At 39.4% G+C, this 27,791-nt stretch overlaps 2 protein-coding genes across 10 annotated transcripts in view; one reads left to right on the plus strand and one right to left on the minus strand.

Moving 5' to 3' along the window:
• WAC (WW domain containing adaptor with coiled-coil) overlaps positions 1-21,889 on the minus strand; it is an 86,201-nt gene extending 64,312 nt beyond the window's left edge. For 3 of the 9 annotated variants that reach the window (XM_041765549.1, XM_041765545.1, XM_041765544.1), the window contains exons 1-3: positions 21,759-21,889; positions 20,736-20,772; positions 18,935-19,148 (exon numbers count right to left, since the gene is read on the minus strand). In XM_041765549.1, coding sequence (XP_041621483.1) covers positions 18,935-19,073 — 139 coding nt within the window. In that variant the 5' untranslated portion in view covers positions 19,074-19,148; positions 20,736-20,772; positions 21,759-21,889. Of the gene's footprint in view, positions 1-18,934; positions 19,149-20,735; positions 20,773-20,862; positions 20,887-20,973; positions 20,999-21,156; positions 21,672-21,758 lie in introns of those variants that run through there. The other 6 variants (XM_041765553.1, XM_041765548.1, XM_041765546.1 and 3 more) reach the window with 5 other exon arrangements.
• LOC121497726 (translation initiation factor IF-2-like) lies at positions 21,200-23,161 on the plus strand. Its single transcript, XM_041767464.1, has 3 exons — positions 21,200-21,210; positions 21,680-22,728; positions 23,108-23,161. Exons 1-2 carry the CDS (start codon positions 21,200-21,202, stop codon positions 22,638-22,640), a joined length of 972 nt encoding a protein of 323 aa, XP_041623398.1. The 3' UTR covers positions 22,641-22,728; positions 23,108-23,161.
• Positions 23,162-27,791: the final 4,630 nt, after the last annotated feature.

A 27,791-nucleotide genomic window follows, 5' to 3' on the forward strand; every position in this document is an offset into this window, starting at 1 on the left:
ACTCAAAGGCCAACCACTAAGGCTCTTCTGAAATAACACTATACATAATGGAAGCTCTCTATATGCTTCCCTGCCTTCCTCCATTGACATTAATCTTAAGGATATTGAAAGGATTACAATGTTTAATAAAAAAAAAAAAAAAAGACTAGGCTAACAAACCAAAACTTAAGTACCACTCTACCCAAACAATGGACTTTCTCTACTTAATTTGATCAATCCTGAGCTTAGAGGAAAAGAAATCTTACAATATACCATTCTAGTATCTATAAAAATAAATTAGTGCTTTTCAAAGCCAGAAGACCGCTTTTAGAAACCACACATATCCTTAAGAATAAGCACAAAGAAAAAGATTGGAAAAACGATGTGATTAAAAAAAAAAAAAAATAGAATACTCACAAAAAAAATTAGGAATCTTCAACGTATTCACTTTATACCTCCTTCAATGTCAATTCTCAATTATTACTCCTCGAGAAACTTTTTTGAGAAACCATTTCTGAGCCTATAATATATTCACTCAAATATCTTTTTTTTTTTTTAAGATTTCATTTATTTATTTGAAGAGAGAGAGCAAAAGCAGGGGGAGTGACAGAGGGAGGGAGAGGCAGGCTCCCCAGTGAGCAAGAGGCTCCATGTGCTCGATCCCAGGACCCTGGGACCATGACCGGAGCTGAAGGCAGACACTTAACTGACTGAGCCACATAGGTTACCCTCACTCAAGTTATCTTATGCTAATTTTTTTAATCACTGAGGATGAGTTTGGCTATTAAAGACAATGAGTAATTCAATGAAAATACTGCTAAATACAGTAGAAGGAATATTGGTTAATGTTTTATATCAAAAACAAAATGAAACTAAAGAGAAATTAAGAATGATCTGCTACGGTAGCTCTTGGATTTTCAACAAAATGTAAATTCAATCCCAGAAGACTTCAACTGAGTCATTGCTGGGTTGAAATAGCTTATACTCTTTCAAAGAGTTTACCTTTTTTTTTTTTTTTTTTTTAAGTAGGTTCCACACTGGGCTTGGTGTAGAGCCCCAAAACAGGGCCTGACCCCACAACCTGAGCTGAGATCAACAGTATGACACTTAACAGATTAAGCCACCCAGGTGCCCCTCAAAGAGCTTACTTTTGTTTTTTTATTTTTTAAAGATTTTATTTAAAAAAAAAAAAAAAGATTTTATTTATTTATTCATGGGAGATACAAAGAGATAAAGAGAGGCAGAGACACACAGGCAGAGGGAGAAGCAGGCTCCATGCAGGGAACCCGACCTGGGACTCAATCCCGGGTCTCCAGGGTCACGCCCTAGGCCAAAGGCAGCGCTAAACCGCTGCCCAAGAGCTTACTTTTAAAAGTCATAGTTTTACTGTAAAAATACACAAGTTCAGGCAGCCCTGGTGGCACAGCGGTTTAGCACCACCTTCAGCCCGGGGTGTGATCCTGGAGACCCGGGATCAAGTCCCACATCAGGCTCCCTGCATGGAGCCTGCTTCTCCCTCTGCCTGTGTTTCTGCCTCTCTGTCTCCATGAATAAATAAATAAATAAATCTTAAAAAAAAAATGCACAAGTTCAAGAGCTAAAATATGCCATGTTATAGTTGCATTCTTTTTTTTTTTCCCTGATTCAAAATGATCTTCAGTTAACATTTTAGTCACTTTTAGGAATAAAAATCAACACAATGAATCACTAACTAAAAATAATTAGGCAGCAATTCACAAGGGTGAATTGAGAAATGAAGCACTATATATGAGAATTTCTAGGAAAATTCTTAATTTCAATAAGCCTGAAAAATCTAGTGAATATCCAAATATAAGGTTATATTTGGAAAACAGACTAACAACAATTAAAAAACAAAAAAAATCCAAACCATTATTCTGCCTAATATACTTAAGAAACTAAAACTTTATAGTTGGCCATAAAGTTGAGAGTTTGAGAAACAGTAATTTAGGAATAGTTAAAAACTAGTAAAAAGTCTAGAATTTAAAATATCCTCTATAAGATTATAATAAAACTACTGATAGGAGCCTAAAAATCAGGGCTACCTAAGGGATTGGTTAATAATGTAGTAGAATTAGCCCACCAGTGACGTACACAGTGTTTAAGTTTATAACTAAACCTATTTATGTATTTTCCTGAAGGTCTGAATAAAACTATTTGCTTCCTTCATAAATAGTACAAAACCAAGTGTAATTGCTTTAGGAATTCTAAAATAGTGAATTCTTACTATTTTACTCTTAACTGGCACCTGAAAAGGTAACCTTCACATGAAACCAATTAATTCCCTGAAGGTTACTACCACTCACCTATTTCAGACACATACAGACATGTCAAGTGGCATGTAAGATAATAATTTAATATTACCGAGCACCTACATTTATATGCCAGGCCCTGATACAATAAAAATTAAGTCTCTGTCTTCTAGGAACTTACAGCAGAGCAGGCAAATCACATATACAAACAATTACAATTCCCTATAAAAGAACTGTAATAGAAAAAGGTCCAAGGAAATCTTCACTCAATGAAGAACTGGAATCTTGAAGAATTCAGAGAGGTTTGCCCCCTCCCAAAAAAGTGGTAGGAGTGGGGAGAGGACAGCTTTAGCTGTGAAAACATACAGAAGGGCAATAGCAATTTGATGTTCTAGGACTGGGTAAGTAGATTTACATGACTTAGTACAGAGAGAGGGAGAGTCGTTTGAGAAAAGAGAGGTTTGGACTCCTGGCAAGGATGAGTCAGAAGATTTTAAATTCTTCAAAGTTTCAAGCTATATTTACGAGAAAAAAAAAAATCTATCCTAAGATGTCAAATCTCTGGCATGAACATCACAGTGTTCAGTTTTTATTTCAGTGTCTTCTATGTACACCAGACAAAGATTTCCTAGGTAAGTACATGAGAAAGGAGGAAAAGTCATGTATTTGGACAATTATGTTGTCAGTACAGAATCAATGAAGACTTTAAGAGTTAATGAAGAGAATAATGTTTAAATTTAGCCTAAAATTTTCACTCAGACAGCAATGCATGAGGAATGAGACAAAAGATCTGTTAAAATGATAGTGCAATAGTTAAGAGGACAGTGCAGTCTAGAAATCCCCTCTAAAACACAGGAGATAAGAAAAGGAAATAAGTGATGATTTCCTAGAAGCATTAACTAGGGAATAATCAAGTTAGGAACAGATTTTAATAATCCATGGAACACCATATGAAACATGCTTAATAAGTAAAATGACATGTGGTCTTGGAAACGAAGGGGAAGGATTTACAGAACCAAAAGCAGCAAGGACAGAACACCTTAGGGAATGCTAACTGTTCAGGGCAGGTAATGAGATGAAAACAGCACATGAAAAAAAACCCAACATCATAATACACACACACACACACACACACACACACACACATCAATAATAGGACAAATCACTTCAAACAACTTATGGCTTGAAAAGCTTTTAGTGGACTTGTTAACCAAGAGATACTTAGCAGTTGCAAAAAAAAAAAAAACTCAAGTGAGGAGAGAAGCAGCATAATGGCAATAGGCTAAATTTAAATTAAGTAAACATTAAAACTCAATTTCATAGTTCTACTAGCCACATTTCAAATGTTCAATGAGCACTTGTGGCTAATAGCTACCATATGGACAGCTCAAACAATGAACATTTTCAACCACACATTCTACTGGACAGTGGCTAACCTAGACTCTTATTCCCAAATGTGAACAGTCAACTACAAAGAGCAAACATCCACGGAACCCAATCATGTGGAAGAGATGCACCAAACTCAAATAGAAAACCTTCTGAGGAAACATACTGGACATGGAAAAAATGAAATATAATTTAAATTCCCCAAGTATTTCTATTTAATCAGATTCATAAAATTATAGGTCACAAAGAAATTAAAAGTCGGCTGTCCAAAATAAAACTTCCAATAGGTGAATGAAATGAACACATCTTTAAATAGTTAGAATGCTGGAAGAAATATGCCAAGGCATTCTTTCCCAAGTACAATGTATTCTCACTCAAAAAGTATTCAAGTATCTACCTGCTTACCAGGAAAAAGATAAATAGAATATAATCAAAACACATCTAACAAAATTCCAAAAGGTGAAGAGTCAAAAACAATTTTAAAAAGAAGGGGCGGGGGATCCCTGGGTGGCTCAGTGGTTGAGCAAGTGCCTGCCTTTGGCCCAGGGCGTGATCCTGGAGACCTGGGATCCAGTCCCACATCGGGCTCCCTGCCTGGAGCCTGCTTCTTTCTGCCTGTGTCTCTGCCTCTCTGTGTCTCTCATGAACAAATAAATTAAAAATCTTAAAAAAAAAAAAAGGAGGGGGGTCACAGTAGGAGGAGGAAGAGAAACAATTCTAAGAACTCTTTAGACAAAACAGCCTTATCAGAAGTATGAAAAAAGAACTCAGTTACAAAGAGACTGGTGAAGCTTTACATTTTAGGATAAACGAAAAGAAAAATCCTAAAGGCTCCTCAAGCTAGGGAATGGGAGGTTTAAAGTAAAAGACATGGGATCCCTGGGTGGCGCAGCGGTTTAGCGCCTGCCTTTGGCCCGGGGCGCAATCCTGGAGACCCGGGATTGAATTCCACGTCGGGCTCCCGGTGCATGGAGCCTGCTTCTCCCTCTGCCTATGTCTCTGCCTCTCTCTCTCTCTCTCTGTGTGACTATCATAAATAAATAAAAAAATTTTAAAAAAAATAAATAAAGTAAAAGACATACATCATAATGGAAAACTACATATAAAAAGAACCAGGTTTGAGATCAGACTTCTTATCTGCAACAATGAACATCAGGTAATCATCAATTTAGAAGTATCTTCAGAAAAGGCGAGGAAAAGGATTTATGTTTTTTCATCTAGCCAAAAGATCATTCTCATATAAGGACAAAATGAAGACATGTCAGGACATGCACTCATAAAAAAATATTAGTTATAAATCTTCATGCAAACAGAGACAGAACATATGAGGCAAAAAATGTTTTAAAAAATGAGAATATCCACTATCACAATGGAAAACCTTCTTACCAGTCAGAAAACAAATCGAGTAAAAATTAAGATTACTAAGGATTTTTATTGTAGTTATGCTATGTAATTAAAGAACTTGATCAGACAGAATTCTCTGTACCATAAAGAAATACATACATATTTTTCAAGATTTTATTTATTTGCCAGAGACAGAGAGCACAAGCAGGGGGAGCAGGAGGCAGAAGGAGTGGGAGAAGCAGTAGCAGGCTTCCCACTGAGCAGGGAGCCCAAAGCAGGGCTCAATCCCAGGAACCCAGGACCATGACCTGAGCAGAAGGCAGGTGCTTAATCGACTGAGCCACCCAGGCACCTCAAGAAATGTATTATTTTCAAACACCTGCGAAATACTCCAATAATTATTCTGCTAAGGAAAAAAATCTTAATTCCAATAGGCCAATAAAATCAGAATTTAACAGAAAGCCAAGTAATAGTAATTTTAAAAATACTGATTAATAAAATTCATTAAAAAATTTCTAAGGGGCACCTGGGTGGCTCTCGGTTAAGTGTATGACTCTGGATTTTGGCTCAGGTGCTCATGTCCTGATCTTGGGGTCATGAGATGGAGCCATGCATCAGGCTAGATGCTCTCTTCTCCCTTTGCCCCCACCCCCCATGGCCACACAACTGTGTGCACATGCTCTTGCTTGCTCTAACAATAAATAAAAACTTTAAGTATTTTTTAAAAGCATACTCTTGGGTTAAAAAAGAAAAAAACAAAACTGGAATCAGATCTAGACTTGAATAAAAATGCAGTCACTCTAGAACTGCACCAAAACCTATGCAGTATGAACAAAGCAGTAAAGTATAGAAAATTTACATGTTTAAAGGTTTTCAATAAGCAAAACAATCAAACTATTCAACTGAAGAAATTAAGGCCAAAGAAGAATCCAATAAAAAACAATAAAGAGTTGTTTCTCTGCAGCTTGTTTAAAGCTACCAATACAAGAAATGAGTCTTTGGTTAAAGTTTGATTCCTAAAAAGTATAGGAAGGTCACGATACAAGAAGAGAGTCAACTGTTGATAGAATTTTAAACTTTGTATCAACACATTTTCTAGTAAAATATTAAAGGCTATAGGGAAAAGGAATCAATAAGCATATAAAAAAATGTGAAAAGAGCCAAATTCTACCACTAAGGCAGTAAGAGCAGAATTTTACAGCAAAATTCAACCACAGTTTTCAGAAACAGTTAATTCTGGTCTTGTTTAAGGTGCTTCAGGGCACAGAAGACAGAAATGTTTCTCACCCATTTTCAACAGTGCTTCTCGTTTGTGGACGTAAATGCAAAAAAATAAAAAATAAAAAATAAAAAAAAATTAACACATCAAAACCATGAATCCCATGACCAAGGAAAGGTGCTTTAACTTTAAGAAATCTATTTTATTAAACTTCATTAATAAACTGAAGAAAAACCATTATCATCACCTTTCTTAGCAGTTGCAGAAAAAGCATGATTCAAGATCTATTCCTGATAAATACTCTTGACAAACTAGGAAAAGGAAAATGTTTTACTTGGTAAAAAAAATTACCAAAAAATTAAAAGCAGCATTCTTAAAGGTAAAACTTTATTAGTATGCCCATTACAGTAAAAAGCAAGGATGCTCGTTATCAACACAATCAACATTATGTAGATGGCCATCTTGTGGCAATAAACATTAAAAAAAGATCATCAAGGCAGGAAAATTTAAGTACATCCTAGAAAAACAGGGGACTGCCCTAACAAGAGGTAGAATATGCTACAAATCTGTTATAACTTATGTGGAACCACATGAAACTGGGGATATTATTTTTTTTACTTACAGAAATAGCAACACAGTATGATTTAGCCTCATATAAAACTACGGTGAGGGGCTGCAGCAGAAAAGTACATTTTACCTTTCATCAACACTGCTCTTCTAATTTTAATGAATAGAACATGAAATTAGCAGGAAGCTACATATAATGACTACCTTGAACATGCTTTCATCGTTGTAACTGTTTTCTCTTTGGATACCATCCTATTTATTTTATAAAAATTAAATAAATCTTTTTGTTTTGTAACAGAAAAATGTAAAAGGTTTTGAACTCATCCCATTCTACATTATCAGAGTAGAAATGAGAAGTGTCCACATTAGTGAAATTTTGGTATGGTTCCCATATAGCAAATTTTAAACAAAATTATAAAAGCAATAGAAATAACCCAATAACACAACATGTCTAAAATCTAACTTTCTAGGCCTCCATGCCCCTTATCTCCTGGATTCTCCCAGTGTATCAGGTTCAAGCTTGAGCTCTTCCTTATTAGCATTTCTAATCATCCTGATGCCAAAATATTCTTATCAACTGTAATTCTCTTTAAATTCTACTTCCACCATCTTAATCCAAATTACACCAAATCTACAATACAAACAATGCTAGTAACATATGGCTTTATATAACCAAAAGTTAGCTAATGTGCCCCAAATCAAATCAGCATGCAAAAGGACAATTTCAAATCCTAAATGTATAATGTGCCAACGTGCAAAGATTTAAGGGGGAAAGTAGGGAACAGTATATAATTCCGTAACTTCACTAATAACATGTGCTGACAAAGTCAGTTAAACAGCTAGGAGTAACAGCTCCCACTCCTGCTCTAGACCACACTTAAAAGTCTTCCCATGAACTAGTTTTATAATTACAATGAAAATCAAATACATTAAAATAAACAGTAAATAAGTTTTCCGATTCCCATAGCCTGTACTGAAGATAATAGTTTAAACATCGAAATACTAAAATGAATGCTGCATTTTGAAATCTGTTCTTCCCAAGAAATCCCTACTTGTGAGTCAGTGTCTGGGACTCACCCACTCCTTGTCAAGGTAATAATAAAACTAGCCCAAATCAAAGGGGAGATTTTGAAGGCTAAGCACTTTGTCCTGTTTTCCCAAAATAATGCACACTGACGTTTAAGTTATATAAAAAGGAACAATCATAATTACAAAAAATATAAAATTAAGGTTAGTCTACAGTTTACAAAGTACGGCTTTGTGACTTAACTTTAATACTTTTTTAATTTAAATGTCTCATGATAAAGACTCAAATATTTATGCATACAATATTAAATACAAAAGAAAACCCTGATAAGGAGCCAAAAAACACCAGGAACAGAAACTGGACCAAACCAACACAGAAAAGGCCACAGGCAGTAGAGAACACTACTTCTTACAGTCTATCATACTGTGCTCCAACTTCCTTTTTCCCATTACATCAAGGTTTTCATGATAAACCTGCACACATTTTTATGAAGTTGCAATGGTCTGCAAAATTATTCTTCACAAATCAACTATCAAGTGCAGAAACTTTATCATGATCCTCTCTCTCATATATTCCAAGATATTCCAAAATAACCTATTTTGCTAGTGTTGCTTTCTGGCTACCAGAGACAACTAGTTCTATTAGAATAGCACAGGTCAGAACCTTTCAGAAGATGCCAACATTATGTCATGCTCTTCTGGTATACTGTCATACAATTCAAAGGTAATCAAATATATCTTTTGGTAATCAAACCAGTAAACTAGCACTATCCAAGTAAATATATACCAATCACACTCAGATCCTGAGTTTCTTTTAAAATGCAGTAACTCCCAAGGGTAAATTTCAAGAAAATGATTTGCTAACATCGGAAGTCAGCCTGAGTATACCAATAGGTGAAACCTATCTTTCAAACAAAACTAAACGAAGTTTACCACTGACCAGTCTCAAGACAACAAGAAGGTGCAGGGATTGGGGGAAGGGAGGAGGAGGAGGATACAGAGTGCCAGAGAGTTTTATCTGAAACAACAGTAGCTCCTGATATTATCTAAACAGATCTCACTGGTCTTCCAGTTGCAGATACTGGTTAGAAACTCTCTACTGTCCAGTATTAGTTCTACCGTGGGGCATTAGATGTCTGTGCCACAGGATACTAAAGTACTAATATGTAACTACATACAAACTGTACTATCTATATATCAGGAAAGGTCAAAGAGAAGAAAATTCATTAGAACTCAGGATATAACACATTAACACATGATTTGGCAAACAACCACTCTAACTTCTGGATTCCTAACAATAAAATTCTTAATGTCCTGCTCAGAGTTCCCTCCTCTATGTGCTCTCCGCTAGGCCTGTAGTTTGTAAGTATCTAAAATAAATCGGTGGGGATCCCTGGGTGGCGCAGCGGTTTGGCGCCTGCCTTTGGCCCAGGGTGCGATCCTGGAGACCCGGGATCGAATCCCACATCGGGCTCCCAGTGCATGGAGCCTGCTTCTCCCTCTGCCTGTGTCTCTGCCTCTCTCTCTCTCTCTCTCTCTCTCTCACTGTGTGCCTATTATAAATAAATTTAAAAAAAAAATTAAATAAATAAATAAATAAAATAAAATAAAATAAATTGGTGTTTATTTAAAAATTCAGTTTTCTAGGCCACATCCCCTACTGCTCTGATTCATGATAATTCAGAGGGAGTCCGTAACTTGTAACTTTAAAAGCTTCTCAGGGGATTCTAATAAGTAGCCATATCTGGGAGAAATTATCCTTATGTCTGTCCTAAAAAATCTCTGAACTGCAAACTCCTGGGCATAAGCAGGCACCAAGTCACAATTACCCTGGAGCCCCCTTCATGTAGCTGTCACTTGTCAGGCTCTTCAGTGTGGCAACTTAAAATATCCAGTGTTTACTTTCCAACTCTAAGGAGAATAGTAGTTTGAGACCTACAGCTGCTGATCTGATACTAACTTAGCCAAATGAGTAAGAGCAAACCTGATCATATAGGATGTCACAGTCCAGGTACTTAGTTAACTGCTTTAAAAGTTTTAGATGAGAGATGCCTGGGTGGCTCAGCAGTTGAGTGTCTACCTTTGGGCCAGGGCATAATCCTGGAGTCCCGGGATTGAGTCCCACATCAGGCTCCCTGCATGGAGCCCACTTCTCTCTCTGTGTGTGTCTCTCATGAATAAATAAATAAAATCTTTAAAAAAAAAAAAAAAAAAGGTGTTTTAGATGCACAATTTCCATAACAATCCTAAGGGAGTGGACTCAAAAACTCAGATTTTATAGTGTGCCTAACATCACCTAGCTACAAGTATCAGAGACTAGACTTAAACACTAATCTAACTGAATATTTCAATCCATTAATTAAGGGTAAGATATCCTCTAAGAACCAACTAAAAGTATTTCTGGTCAGTCCTCGGAGACTGAAACTGTCAATACCAAGTGTCCACTGAACCCACTACACAAATATTAAATACAAGCCCAAAAAATGTATAACGAAATGTAAAACCATTTTAACAAAAATTCTGGAAAAGCTATTTATAAAATCCCTCTGATATTTTAGGACCTAAGAATGTGTCCTATTTGATTAAGTCCAAATGACAGGATTTAAGGCAATTTGCATTTATATAGTATTTTAGAAATCAGGCATATGAAAAATTTCTTTAGAAAATTAGAGGAGTGTGTGTGACATTAGATAGACCAGAGTGATCATATTCTCCAGAACTGTGCTGTCCAATTCAATAGTCACAAACTACATGTGGCAAGTAAGCACATGAAATGTGGCTAGTCCGGGAAGCCCAGGTGGCTCAGCGGTTTGGCACCACCTTCAGCCCAGGGCATGATCCTGGAGACCTGGGATCAAGTCCCAGGTCCGGCTCCCTGCATGGAGCCTGCTTCTCCCTCTGCCTGTGTCTCTTCCTCTCTCTCTCTTTGTCTCTCATAGATAAATAAAATCTTAAAAAAAAAAAAAGTGGCTAGTCCAAACTGAAAGGGTGCTATAAGTGTAAAATACTAGATTTCAAAGACTTCCCACAAGAACAAGAATGTAAAGAATTATTAATAGTTTTAAAAATATCAAGTACATGTTGAAATAACATTCTGGACATACTAGGTTAGAAAATATACTAAAATTTCACTTTACTTTTACTTCAATAGAACTACTAGAAAACCACACATGTAATTTGCATTTGTGGCTCACATTACCTAGAATATGCATTTTAGCCAAGATCCCCTGGTGATTACAATACACACTGAAGTTTCAGAAGCACTGCTCCAGAAAACTGCAATTTCATTTCCTTTAAATCATAATTACAATTCCAGTATTATTCTATCTACTCATTTACTGAAATGCTACAAGGTGTCAGGCACTGTTCTGGGGAAGAGAAATACAAGTTAACAAATTCACTCTCTGTTCTGGTGGAGTGTATTCCACAGAAGACTAAGAAAAGCTAAAATACGGTTAGTTCTGCTATTAACACTTTTTGAAAATGCACGTGTTCCAGTACTACTGATAAATCAGGAAATTATCTGAGCATAACACAAATTTTCCCTAAGAGCAGTTTCACCTCTGAAAAATACTAGCTGTACCCATTTGAACCAAGATACACAGGAATTTACAATGTACCCCAAAAATCTGCCAGCTACCTCAATTCATCCTATGAGTTATGAACCATATCCATCCACAGTTGGTGTTACAACTTTCAGAGGGTTATTTCAGATAACCCTCCTTCCATCGCTTCATCAATAACTCACAAGCTGCAACCGTTTCAAAATATACCCTCTCACAAGCTAATTTCTGGTCTTTGTGAAGGTAAAGAACCATCCATACTTACTGTACTGTCACTGTACTCCTTAACCATTAAATATGTTACGCTATGATTTTTGTTAGGTGCCTGTCTTTTTAATGTGCCCCTAACTACATTTTCCCCTAAGCCCTGTGGTGCGATTTTGCACAGCATGAGGATTTTCAGGAACACACAAGTCACATTATAGCAGAATGACTATACGTAAATAACATTAGGTAATGTTAAGTACAAGGAAGGCACACTCAGTAAAAAAGGATAGACAGTGATGGGGATGGCTGCTTCAGAGTGAGCAGGAAGGCCTCTGGGTGACACTTAAGCACATTACTGAAGTGAGAGTGCACCAGGCAGACATAAAAAAGAGAACATCCTAGAAATAAGGAGCATAACATGCTGTAGTCTTGAGACAAGAACAAACTTCTTTCTGTAGGCCAGAATGAACAGAGCAGCACAAACAAGAGCCAAGAGTGGTAGGTAAAGAAGCTGAAGAAATACCCAGACACCAGATTAAACAGGGTCTTTGACAGGCCTTGTAAGTAACAGGGAGTCACTGGAAGGTTTTAAGCAAGAGAATGAGGTGAGCTGACGGGCATTTTAACTGGACCACTCTGGACTATGGGGGGAAGTAACTGTGTGATGCAAAAAGAACACCATTCAGAAGCTTCTGCAGAGTCCTGGTAAGAGAAGGTGGTGGCTAGGAGTATAATGGTTGTATTTCAAGTACTGAGAAGTGGTTTTAACTACAAACCAAGTGAAGTATTTAAGCTACTAACTGTTAAAACTAGAAAGCAAGTCTCTTAGGTACATGTAACACCCTAGCTCTATCCTCATATTGTATTCCCAAGTATAACCACTTAAACAGGAATAATCTTCATCAGTCTATTTCAAAGGCTTCTTGGGGAATCAGAAGAGAAATAGTGTCAAAATTTTAAAAGGCTTTCAAAATTATGAAGCATCACATAAATTGTAAGAAGAAAGGAAACTCTACTCTTAGAGGAGACATTTGCAATACCTAAATAACTGTTTTTGAAGTGATTAACAAATAGTGTCTCTGGTACAAAGTACAGAGTCCCAGAAACAGAACAGTTAGAGATGCGGTCCCACTTAAAAAATCTCTGTGAAGGGATCCCTGGGTGGCGCAGCGGTTTGGCGCCCGCCTTTGGCCCAGGGCGCGATCCTGGAGACCCGGGATCGAATCCCACATCAGGCTCCCAGTGCATGGAGCCTGCTTCTCCCTCTGCCTGTGTCTCTGCCTCTCTCTCTCTCTCTCTGTATGACTATCATAAATAAATAAATAAAAAATTAAAAAAAAAAAAAATCTCTGTGAAGATGCCCCCAGCTCATTGCTACCTTCATTCTTTTTAGCATCATAACAAAATGACAAACTACATGTACTACAACCATTCTGCACAACAGAAGACAGTAAACAGACACTTAACAGAGACAGTCTAGAATAGGTAAGTTTTCTGTGAATTAGGGAACAAAAATCCTAAGTATGTTGTACCAAAACTTCAAATTTATCTTGCACAACTAAAAAAAAGTTCAATTAAGACTGCCTTGGGCAGCCCCGGTGGCTCAGCAGTTTGGCGCCGCCTTCAGCCCAGGGCATGATCCCAGAGACCCTGGATCAAGTCCCACGTCGGGCTCCCTGCATGGAGCCTGCTTCTCCTTCTGCCTGTGTCTCTGCCTCTCTCTCTCTCTCTCTGTGCGTGTGTGTGTGTCTCGAATGAATAAATAAATAAAAAATCTTAAAAAAAAAAAAAAAAGACTGCCTTAAAAGATCAAAGCGAACCATTCCAAAATATTTGATGGTAAAATAGAAAAACCATTATATCATTAATAATACATAACCAGTTAAAAAGTGGTGAATCTAAGACAAATGACATGGATATGTTCAAATACTCGCACACATGTCTAGGGCAAACATATTTTCTAAAATTAAAAAAAAAATACTGAAGAGTTGAAATATTATGACTGCTAACCTTATTCTGTTTCTCTTGGAATGAAGTATCTACTTCCTGTGGTCTTTAACTGACCTATGAAAATCCAATGCAAACGCATTTGCCTACTTTACTATCTTATTATAAAACATGGATGAATAAAAATAGGTAATATTTATCTCCTGTTTCAATGGACTAAAATCCAAATACACTAACTTTAGATTCTGTATGAAATGTTCAAGTTGCTTTGAAAACAAGTGTCTGGCGACGCCTGAGCGGCTCAGTGGTTGAGTGTCTGCCTTTGGCTTGGGGCGTGATCCCAGATCCAGGGACTGAATCCTGCACTGGGCTCTCTGTGAGAAGCCTGCTTCTCTCTCTACCTAAGTCCCTGCCTCTCTTTGAGTCTCATGAATGAATAAAATCTTAAGAAAGGAAAGAAAAGAGGAAAGGAAAGGAAAGGAAAGAGGAAAGAGGAAAGGAAAGAGGAAAGGAAAGAGGAAAGGGGAAAGGAAAGAGGAAAGGAAAGAGGAAAGGAAAGAGGAAAGGAAAGAGGAAAGGAAAGAGGAAAGGAAAGAGGAAAGGAAAGGAAAGGAAAGGAAAGGAAAGGAAAGGAAAGGAAAGGAAAGGAAAGGAAGAAAGTGTCTGAATATGAAGGCTTGAGAAAAATGGCTGCTTCCAAGCAAAAAATTTGGCAATTTTTAACATTAAAACTCTTTTTAAAAAACACTGATGTGATAACTTGGTCTAGAACTACACACACATATTGTGCCAATGTCAATGCAGTGGCTTTGATACTCTACTAAATTAGGTAAGATGTAACCATGGGAAGTTGGGTGAAAGCATTACAAAGATACAAGAGGATACGATGGACTTTAATTTATGCTATTGTAAACACCCACCAAATAAGCTTTCAATATGCCTAAATGTTTCCTCTCTGACAGTGTAAACAATGTACTAGGGTAGAGAGGACCAATTTCTAGAGTTAGCTCAGCCATTACTTGCTCAATTTTATACCAGAAAATTATCTCACTTGTAAAACTGTAAAACAGGGATGCTATCTGTTCTACCTTCCAAGAACAGGAGGATCAATATGAGATTGTTCATTTTTATAATATTTTCTAACATTACAAATGGAAAGCACATTTCATTTTATCCAAAAGTTACCTGATTAAGGCTATGCTACATAAGTATCAGTCTATCATCCAATGTGAAAAGATTGAAACATTACTAAATTGTATCTTTAAAAATACAGAAGCACTAATTATCTCCAAATACTCCCTACAAAACATTCCCTTCAAATGTTTTATAGTGTCTTGTTTGAAAATTAGATGAATATACATTTACAAAATAACTCCAAATATGGCTAAAAGACAAAACAAGATAAAACTTTCACTATGCAGCTAAAAATTTAAAAATCTTTAGAAACAATGGTTACCAAACCAATAAGGGCAACTTTACATTGTACTCAAAGATACCTAAATGCTCAGGAAACCAATGAAGAATATTTTTCAAGTAGTCAACTGAGCTATCTCCCCAAAAAAGAAGTTTCCAACAAGTATTCCAAGTATATAAGTTTCTTACAGTTAACTCTGGGAAGGATAAGGTGGAAAAAATGGGACAACCCCCGAGAGGCTGAAGTTTTGTGGACCAGCTTTCAGAATCCTTATAAAGTTATCTTTCAGTCCTAAACTCATCTGTACTATCATTCTTAAATTTAAAGTTATTTGGTAAAATAATCATTGAAAACAAGTCCTCAAGAAAAACATTAATAACGAAAGACAAAGTGTTTTTAAAATTCCACAAAAGCACAAACTCAACATATATTGTATGCCCATACTTCTCAAGTTCGGATGTCAGCTCCACTTTTAAAAACGTGCTTAAGCTATAAAAAACAAACCTTAAGATTTTTGCTTTTACTTATTTTTATTTAAACAAAAAACTGTTCTGCAAATAAGTCACAGAATATGTGAAAATAACCTGATTCACCAAGTTAAAAAATCCTTTAAGTAAATTATACTCACATAACTTCCCCTGATTTACAATAATCTACAAACCCTTTAATAAATTCTAAAAGGACAAAATGTAACTCTTTTAACTGTACATACTACGCTATAGTAAGTCTTTTTTAAACTAATTATTCTACAACTGACAATCCTTCTCAGTTCTTGCTTCCTTACTTTTCCTAGTAAATTACTTAAAATCCTTTTATACGTTACTCCTAAAACGGCACTTTGCAAGGAAATCCAAGGTGCCATAAAAGAAATCTAGTAATTACTGCAAAGACTGCTGTAATAGATGCCAGTAAAGCCCAATCTTGGATTTTACAAGTTCCACATTTAACTTTCTTTGTAAAATGTTAATTACAAATCACAGCACATAGGCTCCTAAGTTATTAGATATTTACTAAAGTCTTTAGATATTTTTTAAAACCCTAAAATGAAAACAACACATTTGATATTAGATCAATAAACGATATAGGGCAGCCCGGGTGGCTCAGCAGTTTAGCGCCGCCTTCGACCTAGGTTGTGATCCTGGAGGCCCTGGATCGAGTCCCATGTCTGGCTCCCTGCATGTAGCCTGAGTCTCCCTCTGCCTGTGTCTCTGCCCCTCTCTGTCTCTCATGAATAAATAAAATATTAAAAAAAAAAATATATATATATATATATATATAGTAACTTGTTCCTAAAGATTTTTAAAGGGGGGGGAGGGAAAGAATTTTAAGCAGGTTCCACGCCCAGTGTGGAGCCTGATTGCAGGACATGCTCTTACAACCCTGAGATCATGACCTGAGCTGAAATCAAGAGTTGGATGCTTAACTGACTGAGCCACCCAGGTGTGCTCCATAACCTGTTAAATTTCTTTATACAGGTGCAGATAATCCAACTCAGTGCGTTTGACTTTGGGTAATGGTTCTGACCATATATGAATACTTATATATATATATATATATATATACACATATATATATTTACTTCAAAGTAAATACCTAAAAGAATACAAATGCCTGTAATAAAATTATATACATGCACTTTCAAAATTCAGCTTCAAACACATATCAACTATAAAAAAAATACCTGTAGTCAGTAATATAAGGACTAAGTATTAAATAAGAATGACGACTTCACATCTTTAAAAGAATTAACATCAAAAATACACTCCAAACTTCAGAATGGAGATCTCATATTTTATGGTATATAAATATATAAATACTCATACATAGTATAAAGGAATATGGCAGTCAGGCATATTAGAAATGGTAGACAGAAATGAGTTATTAGTTAAGACTCCAGAGGAAGATAAACAGCTAAAAAGCCAATTAGAAAGTGCAGCCTAACTTAGCAAATGACTAGATCAGAGAAGTATCTTACAAATGAACCATCAGCAACCAGATGCAAATAAAAAGAAAATTAAAATCCTAGAAGAGGCATCTAGAGTTCATATAGGAAGCATAATTAAAATCAAAATGAAGAAAAAACGGAGTACAGAAAAAGCAGCTAAAACCACCTCTAGTTGGCAGGTCAAAGCCTTTCAAACTAGCTTTTCTCAAGGTCAGGATCACGTTTTATCTTTACTTCCAGGAATACCACACAACTGTTGCCCCATGTTTGTTGAATGAGTAAGTAACAGAATGGTCTTGGGATTATTTGACCTATAAAGAAATTTTCAGGTATGGTTAACTGTAAATGTTAGAAAGCATTTACAGAACTTTCCCAGAGTGCCTAAACTGACTTCTTCCTGGATTTGGAGATACAGGATACATTAAACCAGATCACAATCACTAAAAGAGAACCTAAGACACTTATCTGTAAGGAGATGAAGTACCACATCCTATTTTGTCACAATCACAAAAATGTTAAAAATAAAGCACAATATAATGCAAACAGTACCACTATAGTAGAGTAACTGGAAATAGTATCATCTCAGACCGTATCTAACACTGGAAAATTTTACCCACAAAATTAAAAGTATTAATAGTTTAAGTAATTTTACTATCAAAGGGCTTCTAACACTTTAATAACCAAACCCACTTACTACTGGTTACTTACAAACAAAATATAGTTTTATCTGCGGAAGTAGCACAACACTATAGCTATATTCAACCGAACTTTATTCTCCTTTCATCCAGTAAATGTCTAAATTCTTTCATCTCAATGCAATCTTCTATTATTAATTTCCTCAACCCAGTTACCATGGACAGAGGAAACCTATGTTTCTAAATATCTGACTGCACTGAATAAAGCTGATCTCCACCCTAAGAGGTGGAAAGAGGACCAGAAAATGCAGGACATTTTTAAAAAGTGAGCAAAGTACTGAAACCTCCTTGATAGAAAGCCACATGGCACTTTTGAGTTTCCTTAAAGCCTCTGAAAGCACAATCACTGTTGTATATATATGTATGTCAAACATGTTTATCTAGTAAGCAATTTAAGATTTTATGGTGGAAAAAAAACATTTTAATTACCCTAGTGAAAATGGTTTATGCCTCAATACACGCTCTAGAATGAAATCCAATTTTTTGGTAAATTCTGGGCAAATTAAATCTGAAAATAGTTACTGAGTTTCTCTACTTAGCCTCCTACCACAAAAGAGCTTGAGGCAGGGCAATAACTGAAAGGACACATCACTACAAAAGAAATGAGGCTAACTTTTAAAAAGTTGGAATATTCGTATGAATACAGTATAAAAATTACATTAATAAAATCCTGGAGAATATGGAAAGTAACATTTTAAAGGTCTACAAATAAAAACCCTAAAGAAGGGCAGCCCCAGTGGCGCAGCGGTTTGGCGCCGCCTGCAACCTGGGGTGTGATCCTGGAGACCTGGGATCGAGTCCACATCGGGCTCCCTGCATGGAGCCTGCTTCTCTCCCTCTGCCTGTGTCTCTGCTTCTCTCTCTGTGTCTATGAATAAATAAATAAAATTAAAAAAAAAAAAAAAAACCTAAAGAACTTTATAATCACAAATGGTTTTTTTAACCTGTAAACGATCTCGAAAACCATACTAAGCTTTTAAATTGAAAATTTATCAGTAGGAAACACATTTGAACTCCTTACAAAAATAAATTTAAGCAGCAACAAGAATCTCAAACTGAGTCAAATAAACTGAAGTCTTTACTTGAAAAGATGTAAATTATTTTCTTAGAAAAATGTCCCACATTTCTCTCATCATTAATAAGCATTTGGTAAGTTATACTCAAATACATTCTCTTCTTATAAGCCACTGGTATCCATTTTAAGATGTACAGGTCAGCACCTTACTTCTACAGTGACTTGATAGAAATAAAATATTTTGATGATATAACCATATGGTAACATCTGAAAGCTGGAAATATCACTGCCACCCATTGTTTTACAGAGAACTATTGTTAAGTACATGTAGAAGTTTCATCAAAAAAAGCTACTCACCACCATCCCTCTCTCTAACTCTGTGAATATGCACATTTTTGGCCTTACTGTGACCTGTGCCATCACTATATTTGTTTTCAGGACTATCAGATCTCCGCAACATTTTATTTGGTGGTGAAGGATCTGCGGCGTCTCGCATTTTTTCATGTCTGTGATCACCACTACTGGGGTGACTCTTCGATGAATACTTAAGTGCCTGTAAAACATCACCCCCCCAAAAAAGAAGAGAGAAAGAATTGAAACTTTAAACTTAACTTCCTAAACGAATTTTATCATAAAATTTGGCATATTCAATTTATGAACTTGTATTAATAAAATCAAAATTTCCATTTTCAATTCTGCTTTAAGTCATTCAGACAGTACGTAAATGCCTAAGAGCTTCTCATAAAAAAAAAAAAAAATCTTTAAAAAACCCCAAATATTTCATTAAACATCTTGTAACTACAAGAAATCAAACACCTTGGTACATTAATTCCTTAATAAATTTTTCTGGGAATTACAAAGTTAAATCCAAAGTAGAAACTAGTGTACTAGTTTCATCTCGAGTACTAGTGCAATCTTGTGTTCTACAACTGGTAAATGTAGACAAGTATACATAAACATAAGCATGTTTCTGCAAACCTACAAAGAAAATAATCAGTTTCCCCAACTTTTTGATTCAAGGAAAATGTCTCACATTTAACTTACCTACGCTTGCAGGTACAGAAAATCATTTCAAGGTATAAAAAATGTTGGTGGGTATTTCTAACATAATTTAATGGAACTCCCTCAAAATAATGATTTAGTTTTATTCTAACACATTTAAGACAATCATAATAAACCAGTCTTTTACTATGTGTTAACTTAATTAGTATGTTTCGGAGGAGCAGATTCAACAGGATTTAATCTTTTAACTACACAAAGATAACGAACAACATTTTACACACCAAGGGACCTCGGGTTTTTAACTTGAGCTTTAACAACTCATGCTAACCAGTAACAAAACTACCAGCTTAGAAACTCCTTTAAGTGAGTAAATGTAGAATGTGTAAAGTATTCCTTTCTGGTGTCATCTGATAGTTACCAACCATTGACGAGATTTCCCCCCTCAAAACAGAGCCCACTTCTATCACAATTTTTAAAACCTTTACATGCAGAAACCGCAGTCACAAAAAGGAAACCTAGCTACCTAGAACCATCTATACTAGAATTACCCGTAAAAGACTTCTGAGCAGAAATGAATTATCCAAGTATTCAAAGATCTCAATCGATTCTTAGGAAAAACGAAAAGCACTCCTTCACTAGTGAAGCAGCTATATGCACCAAAAACAATTAAAATGGGGAAGAGAATAGTTCAGGACACACATAAGAGTTGCAAACCAATTAAGTTGTTCCTTCCCAAGCTTTCCGTCTAATTTAAGTATCATTGTGTTAAGCTGAAGTTCCCAAATACAATAAATATGGCTCAGAAGTCACCTATCACCTCACCCCATCGATTCCTTCACACAGAAATAATCGAGACAGGTCCTTCCTGGCTAGGAATGCTTTTTTTTTTTTCCCCCGTAGGAGGGTTAGGGGGAAAAAAAAAACACCCCACACAAAACCCTGAACTTCCTCCAGTCACCTGTCAAAATAAGTCACTAAACGTTGCTGGCGAGCGCTAAGAGAACCAAACAAAATTTCCAGGGGACCAGCGGTGCTAGTTTCAGATTTGTTGCACCGAAGGGCCTGTAGCGACTTGTGAAGCCTGCGCTCGAGTAGCAGTTCCTCCCTTCCCCCTCCGTCCCCCCACCCACCCCTCCACCCCGGCCTCGGCTGGTACCTGGTAAGGCTGCGAGTCCCCCCTCCGGTCGTGACAGCTGAAAAACAGGAAGAGAGACGGCGATATAAGACACCTCGGGGAGCCCGGGGGGGCGGCCCCCCAGCGCCCCTCCCCGCGGGAGACCTACCGAACGCACAGCAACGAGCCCACACACACTCACACCACACACACCCGCGCCCGAAAGGCGGTACCGAGGGCCAGACGCCGAGAACCCGGCCTCCGCCGCCCCCACACTCACTCCGTCCTCGCCCGCCCGCGCGGCGGCTCCTCCTCCCAGCCCGATCCGGATCAGGGTTAACAACAAAAATGGCGGCTCGGCCAGCACCAGATAAGGAGGAACAGCCCCCCCCCCCCCGCGCCGCCGCCGCCGCCGCCCCCCGCCCGCGCTGCGGCCCGGCCCCGAAACGAAAAGACAATTTACCCATCACTGAGTCTCTGCTGTTTCCTCGCATACATTACCATCAATGCCCGGCCTGTGAGTGTGTGTCGGGGGAGGGGAGAGCGGCCGCGAGAGGCGGGCGGGCGGGCGCGCAGGCGGCGGGCGGGCGGCGGCACCGGCACCAGGGCCCGGCGCGCCCTCGGCGACTCTCAGCACCTCCCCGTTACTGGCGCCGGCGCTCCCGGGCCATCTCCCTCCGCCGACACCACGCTCACGCTCAGCCCGGGCAGCGGCGCCAACTACACGGCGGCAGCGGCGAGCCGGGGGGAGGGGGGCCAGAAGACGCGTCCGGCTCGGCCCCGCGGAGAGCTACTGCCTCCTCCGCCTCCTCTTCCTCCTGCTCCGCCGCCTCCTCCCCGCCTCCCCCCGTCGCCGCCGCTGCCTGGTCCTTCTCCTCCGCCTCCTGCCGCCGCCGCCGCCGCCGCCGCCGCTGGTGCCGCCGCTGCCGCTCCACCAACTACATCCGGGCAACTCGGCCGCCGCGGCCTTCGGCAAAGCTCGGCAGTTTCCGCCGCGCCCCTCCTCTCCCACCCTCGGCCTTCCTCCCCGCCCCGCGCGGCTCCGGAACGCCGCCTTCGGCAAACCTCGGCTCGCGCCGGCCTTCCTCTTCCTCCGAGGCCGCGCTCGCCTCCTCGCGACCCGTCAGCCCTTTCCGGTTGCCGCTGCCTTTCCTCACGCGCAAGTCCGGCCGCTGCCGTTCCGGCTTAAGGATAGTCCCGCGCGGGGCCCTGCTCGAGGCTGGCCCCGGGGGCTCCGGGGTGCGCGGGGAGGGGGCCGCCTGCGGGAGGAGGACGCTGCGGCGCGGGAGAAGCCATCGCGGACCAAATAACGGCGGCTGTGGCTGCTGCGCGTGCGCCCGGCGGCGCGGGGGAGGGAGCACGCCCCGGAGTGACCCTCCGGCCGCCGGCCCCCGCCCCTCGGGGCTCCGGCGGGGAGGTCGGCGAGCCCCCGGGGAGGCTGCGGAGGGGCGTCCGCGGCGGGCGTCGGCGGGCAGGGGCGCCCGGGAGCTGGGCCGCCGGCGCGTGGGGAGGCCGCCTCGCCGCTGGAGCGCGCAGGGTGGCGAGCTGCCGAGCGGGGCCCGGCGCGGGGGCCCAGGGCGGTCGCGGGACCTGCGGGAAGGCCGTGCGCCGCCGCGGCCGGGAGGGGCACGCGCCGGGGCCGAGGAGGGCGCGCGGCTCCGGGCGTGGGCGCTGAACGCCGACCGCGCGGGCGGGGGTCGAGGGTCGAGCCGCTGCGTCCTTGCTTCCTGTTTTCCGCCCCCGGCTGGGCCTTCCCCACCCTCTCTTCGTTTCCCATTTTTCTCCTCTAGTTCCTCTTCGTCGCCGAAGTCCTTTGGTGAAGGAAAATTCGCTCGGACGTTCTGCGTGTGCCTGAAGGCACAGGGTGTGCCAGATGCGGCTGCGGCGAATTGCACTTCGCAGAGCGCTGCGGGCACAGCCCGGCATTGGCACGCCGGCCCCAGTTAGGCTTTACTTGAGGAGAGCGGATGATGCTGCGGTGCGGGTTTGCCCCTGCGCTGGATTCCTTACAAGGCAGCGTTAATCTGACGAAAAGGTTGTAATAAACATAAATGTTTATTTGCATAGAAGGAAAAGATAAAGGAGGAAACAAGCCCGACGACCCCACCAAAAACCTGTATCAAAAAGTGACCGACTAACTTGGTATCCAGCAAGTTACATTATTGCTGAGACTAATGAAGGAAGGATGTGGGGAGGAGGCCCTGAAATCTATTGAAAGAAATAATTACGTGGCCTTATTTGTCATACCCACTTGCCAGAAATCAGGATTACTGCTGTTTTCGAGAACCTGTAAAAGCCTACTTAATGCCCACATAAGCTATCAGTACCTAAAAAAAAGTTGCCATTGACTGAAATGGGGGGAAAAAATTAAAAACCTGGAGTCTTATGTGCAATTTTTTTTTTTTTTTTTTAAGATTTTATTTTAGAGAAGTCCAGGTGGCTCAGCGGTTTAGCGCCGCCTTCAGCCCAGGACCTGGTCCTGGAGACCCGGGATCGAGTCCCACATGGGGCTCCCTGCATGGAGCCTGCTTCTCCCTCTGCCTGTGTCTCTGTCTCTGTCTCTGTCTCTCTCTCTCTCTCTCTCTCTCTCTCTCTCTCTCTCTCTCTCTGTGTCTCTCTGTGTGTCTCTCATGAATAAATAAAATCTTTAAGAAAAAAAATTTTTGCTTATTTTAGAGTGAGTGGAAGGAGTAAGAAGAGGGGGAAAGAATCTCAACTATACAATTTTATTTTTTTAAAGATTGTATTTATTCATGATGAGAGACAGAGAGAGAGGCAGAGACACAGGCAGAGGGAGAAGCAGGCTCCACACAGGGAGCCCGCCCCGGGACTCTATTCCTGGCCTGCAGGATCAGGCCCTGGGCTGAAGGCGGCGCTAAACCGCTGAGCCACCAGGGCTGCCCTCAACCGTGTGATTTTAGCCAGGAGCCTCACCCTGGGCTGGATCCCACCACCCTGAGCGGAATCCAAGAGTTGAACACTTAACTGACAGCCTCCCAGACGCCCCTCTTGTGCAATTTCTAACATTTTTGTAACAATACATTGAAGACAGGACACCGGATTTGCAAAGTACAACAAAATTTATTGCTAATTTCTTGATGGTAATCACGTGCTGGAATTTTGATATATACCATTTGATCAAAAGCAGCAAATGAAGAAAATGTACCAGGCAATGTATAGTCTTCATTATTCATAGATCCCACATTTGCAATTTTGCCTACTCCTTAAAATTTGTTACTGTCAAATCAGTATGCATAGCAGCCATGGACATGCATGGAGTGGCAAAAATTTAACATTCCCAGCTGAGTTTAACAAGGCCACATTGGTTGATTCTGCTTTCAAACTGTAAATAAATGCACTTTTCACAATATGTATACTTAAATGTTTTTTGCACTTTTCATTGTTTTTATTGGTGGTTTTGCTGTTTTAAATGCCCCTCCTGTAGTGCTGAAATGCTGTTTATTAGTCTTAAACACAAGATATGATGTTCCTGGTGGAGAAAACACATGTCCTAGATAAACTTCCAGGCTTATCATTAGTGCTTTTAGCCATAATGAGTTCAGTGTTAAGGAATCAACAATATTATAAGATGTCTAAGTAGAAACACACTGATGAAAATGTGACCAAAGTTTCAGGAACAGGGACGCCTGGGTATCTCAGTAGTTGAGCGCCTTCCTTCAGGGCACCATCCTGGGTCTGGGGATCGAGTTCCATGTCAGGCTTCTCACAGGGAGCCTGCTCTCTCCCTCTGCCTGTGTCTCTCTTGAATAAATAAAATCTTAAAAAAAAAAAAAAAAAAGGCACAATGTCTCAGGAACTTAACCCCTGTTTTCACAATGACTTAATAGAATTACCTCAAATAAGAACAATCAGCTATTTACTAAAGGATCCATATAAATGTTATACCCATTTTTTAAAAGCTCATCACCTATTTTAGATTCCATCATCCATTATTATAAATCCTTTCTAAATACCTTCAGTCCTTTCCTTCTCTCTTCCTCTATTTTACCTGTCTAAACCACAATCCTGGTTAATTCATTGTATACTTGGAACAGAGCAGTTGAACTTGGCTGGAGAAAAACAGCCATGCTAACTCTGAATTGAGCTCTTTGTGTTCATCACCCTCCTCAGGCCACTTTCTCTAATCCATTTACCAGTTATTTCTAACAGCTAGTTAATATCCTTCAGACCTAAGAAGACATCCTCCACTCCTCATTCTGCGTAAGGCATTATCTTGTTTCTTATCTCTCTAGGGAAGTAGGAAAAAAGTCAAATCAATAACAGCCCCCTCCTCACCATTGCACCTACCAACCTTCTACATCTGAATACACTGCTACATACCTGTAACTATGGATAAATTGCCAAAATTCCTAAAATTAAAGTTGCCACCTTTTCCTTTAGAGCCATTTTACTCTTGGACTTGTCTGTTTTCCTTTTGAATATTTTCCCTCGCAACTGGATCACTTCTGTCAACTTATAAAAAGGTTTTAATAGCTACCATCATTAAAAAAAATTTAAAAAAAACTGACCTGTATCTCCCTCCAAATATCCCCCTTGCTTTGATTTGCTCTCCTTACAAACTATTCCACTTCTGCTACTGTCTGTTAAATCCACAAATCAGACTTGATCTCCACAGTCCACTGTAAAACTGCTCAATATCATCAGTAACCTCCATGTTCTTAAATCCAATTTTTGTTTCTTAATCTTCATCTCATTTCACCTGTCAGCAGCATTTGACACAGCTGACAAATTTCTCTTTTCCTGAAGCTCTATCTTGCCTGCCAGGATACTGTTCTTTCTTGCTTCTCTTCCTTCCTAAATGGTTTTTGCTTAGTCTCTTTGCTGGTTCCTCCTAATTTTCTAGCCTCAAAATGCTGGAGTACCCCAAGATTCAAATATCACAACTTGGTCTGCTCTGATATCTGTTCTCCCTCACTAGGCAATCCCATCCATGTCTCTGCCAAAATGTTTGAATCTCCAGCCTATACCTCTCCCCTAAACACTAGGCTCAAAATCAACTGCCAACTCTGCAGTACTGCTCAAATGTCCAGGTATCATAAACTTAAAAATATATCCACAACCAAACTCTTAACTCCTTACACCCCTGAATAAATTCTGTTTAGGTCTTCCCTGTTGTGTGAAATAGTAACTCCATTCTACCAGTTGAGACTAGAGACTTCGGGATAGTTTTTGCTTCTTTCATACTTCACATCCACTCCATCAGGAAATGCCACCAGTATTATCTTCAAAATATACTCAGAATCTGATCTTGGATCACTACCTCCATCACATTCACTCATCCAAGCCACTATCCTATCCCTAGGCCATAGCAAAAGCCTCCTAACTCCTCTCCCACTTTTACACCTGCTTCCACAGGGTTTACTAGCTCACACAGTAGTCAGTGATCTTTTTACAAGTCAGTATTATTTCTACCTTAAAACCCACCAATGGCTTCCCGTCTCAGAATAAAAGCCAGTATTCTTACCATACTCTATAAGTGAACTACTCCTGCCTATGTTATCTCCTGTTTCATATCCAATGACTTTTTAACTTGCTCATTTTTTCCCCATCACTTTCTTCCCTTTTCCTCCAATATACCAAGCATGTTGGAGGACCTTTGCTCTACCATCCTGCCTGGAACGCTCTTCCCCTTTGGTCCTATTTGGTTCACACTGTATCACTCTAACCTTATCAGAAAGATCTTTCCTTTGAGAACTCTATATAAGTGGTACTCCACTATCTCTTTCTCTCTGCTCCCTTTTTTACTATTTGCCATATAATATATATTTCATGTATTGGTTGTCTCCTACTAGAATGATATCTATCTCTGTGACAGAAGATAAACATATTTGTTGAGTGAAAGGATATTTGCCTACAGAATTACAAAGAAAATAGCGAAATATCGTTCATTCCTAAGAGGAAAATATCTGATTATAAGATCCAGTCATTCTGTCACAAATAGGGAAAAGCTGGCTTATTCCTAATACAGATAAAATACTGTATTAGATAATATTTGAGAATTTACATAAATTTGCATATATAGCAAATCTTATGCTATTTCTGTTCCTCTCTTTTGAGAGATTGCAAGTTTGTAAGTGTGCAAAAGACCTATATTTCCACCAACAGATAACACATATCAACCAATAGAGGGGGAGAACTATCAGCCCATAGGCTGTAGGTGACCATGATTTTTTTTTTTAAGACTTTTATTTATTCATGAGATACACAATGAGAGAGGCAGAGACACAGGCAGAGGGAGAAGCAGGTTCCTTGTGGGGAGCCTGATGCAGAACTCCATCCCAGGACCCTGGGATCTCAACCAGAGCCAAAGGTAGAACTCAACCACTGAGCCACCCAGGTGCCCTGGTGACCGTGTTTTTAATGTGATCCTGCTCAGGGAGAAGAATCAAAAAATTAAGTCCTCAAACCTCTAGTTGTAAAAGGGACTTAAAAAGGTTTTGCTAGAATTTCTAAAGGATCACAAAATAAGAATGTATTCTCTGAAATTTTTACCTACTCTTTTTATCTTTTTTCTCTGTCCTTGGCTTCCTCTCAAATAGCATAATATAGTGGTTAAAAACATGGCATTTTGAATCAGAATGACATAATGTAGAGCTCTGGCTACATTACTGATTGACTAGCAATGTGATGTTGGGCAAATTACCAAAATTTCAGAGATTATGCCTCCTTATTTCTAAAATAGGTTTGATAGGGCATAGGGCTGTTTGTCAGAAGTAAATGAAATCACTTTACATAAATTAGCAGCACCAGGCACACACATGCCCCACTGCTGGTGGTTATTATTCATTCATTAAAACAAAAAATTATTAACCTGTGTATCATGTCTTGAGAATACAGTATTAAGCAAAATCACTTGGTTTCTGCTTTTATGGAGTTTATATTTTAATATATAACTAAAAGGAGACCATTTGATTCTCAGAGTTGTGATGTGAAGCTTTCATTCAAGTATGTGGAAAAATAGGAAAACTGCCACAAAAATCACTATTTAGAAAAGATGAGTAAAAACATCCAGGACAGCACTATATCAGTATATGATGTATCTTTTTAGGCAGAGATAATAATGTGGATAGTCAACAG

This window comes from Vulpes lagopus, chromosome 8 (assembly GCF_018345385.1).
Source record: "Vulpes lagopus strain Blue_001 chromosome 8, ASM1834538v1, whole genome shotgun sequence".
Lineage (NCBI taxonomy): Eukaryota > Metazoa > Chordata > Mammalia > Carnivora > Canidae > Vulpes > Vulpes lagopus.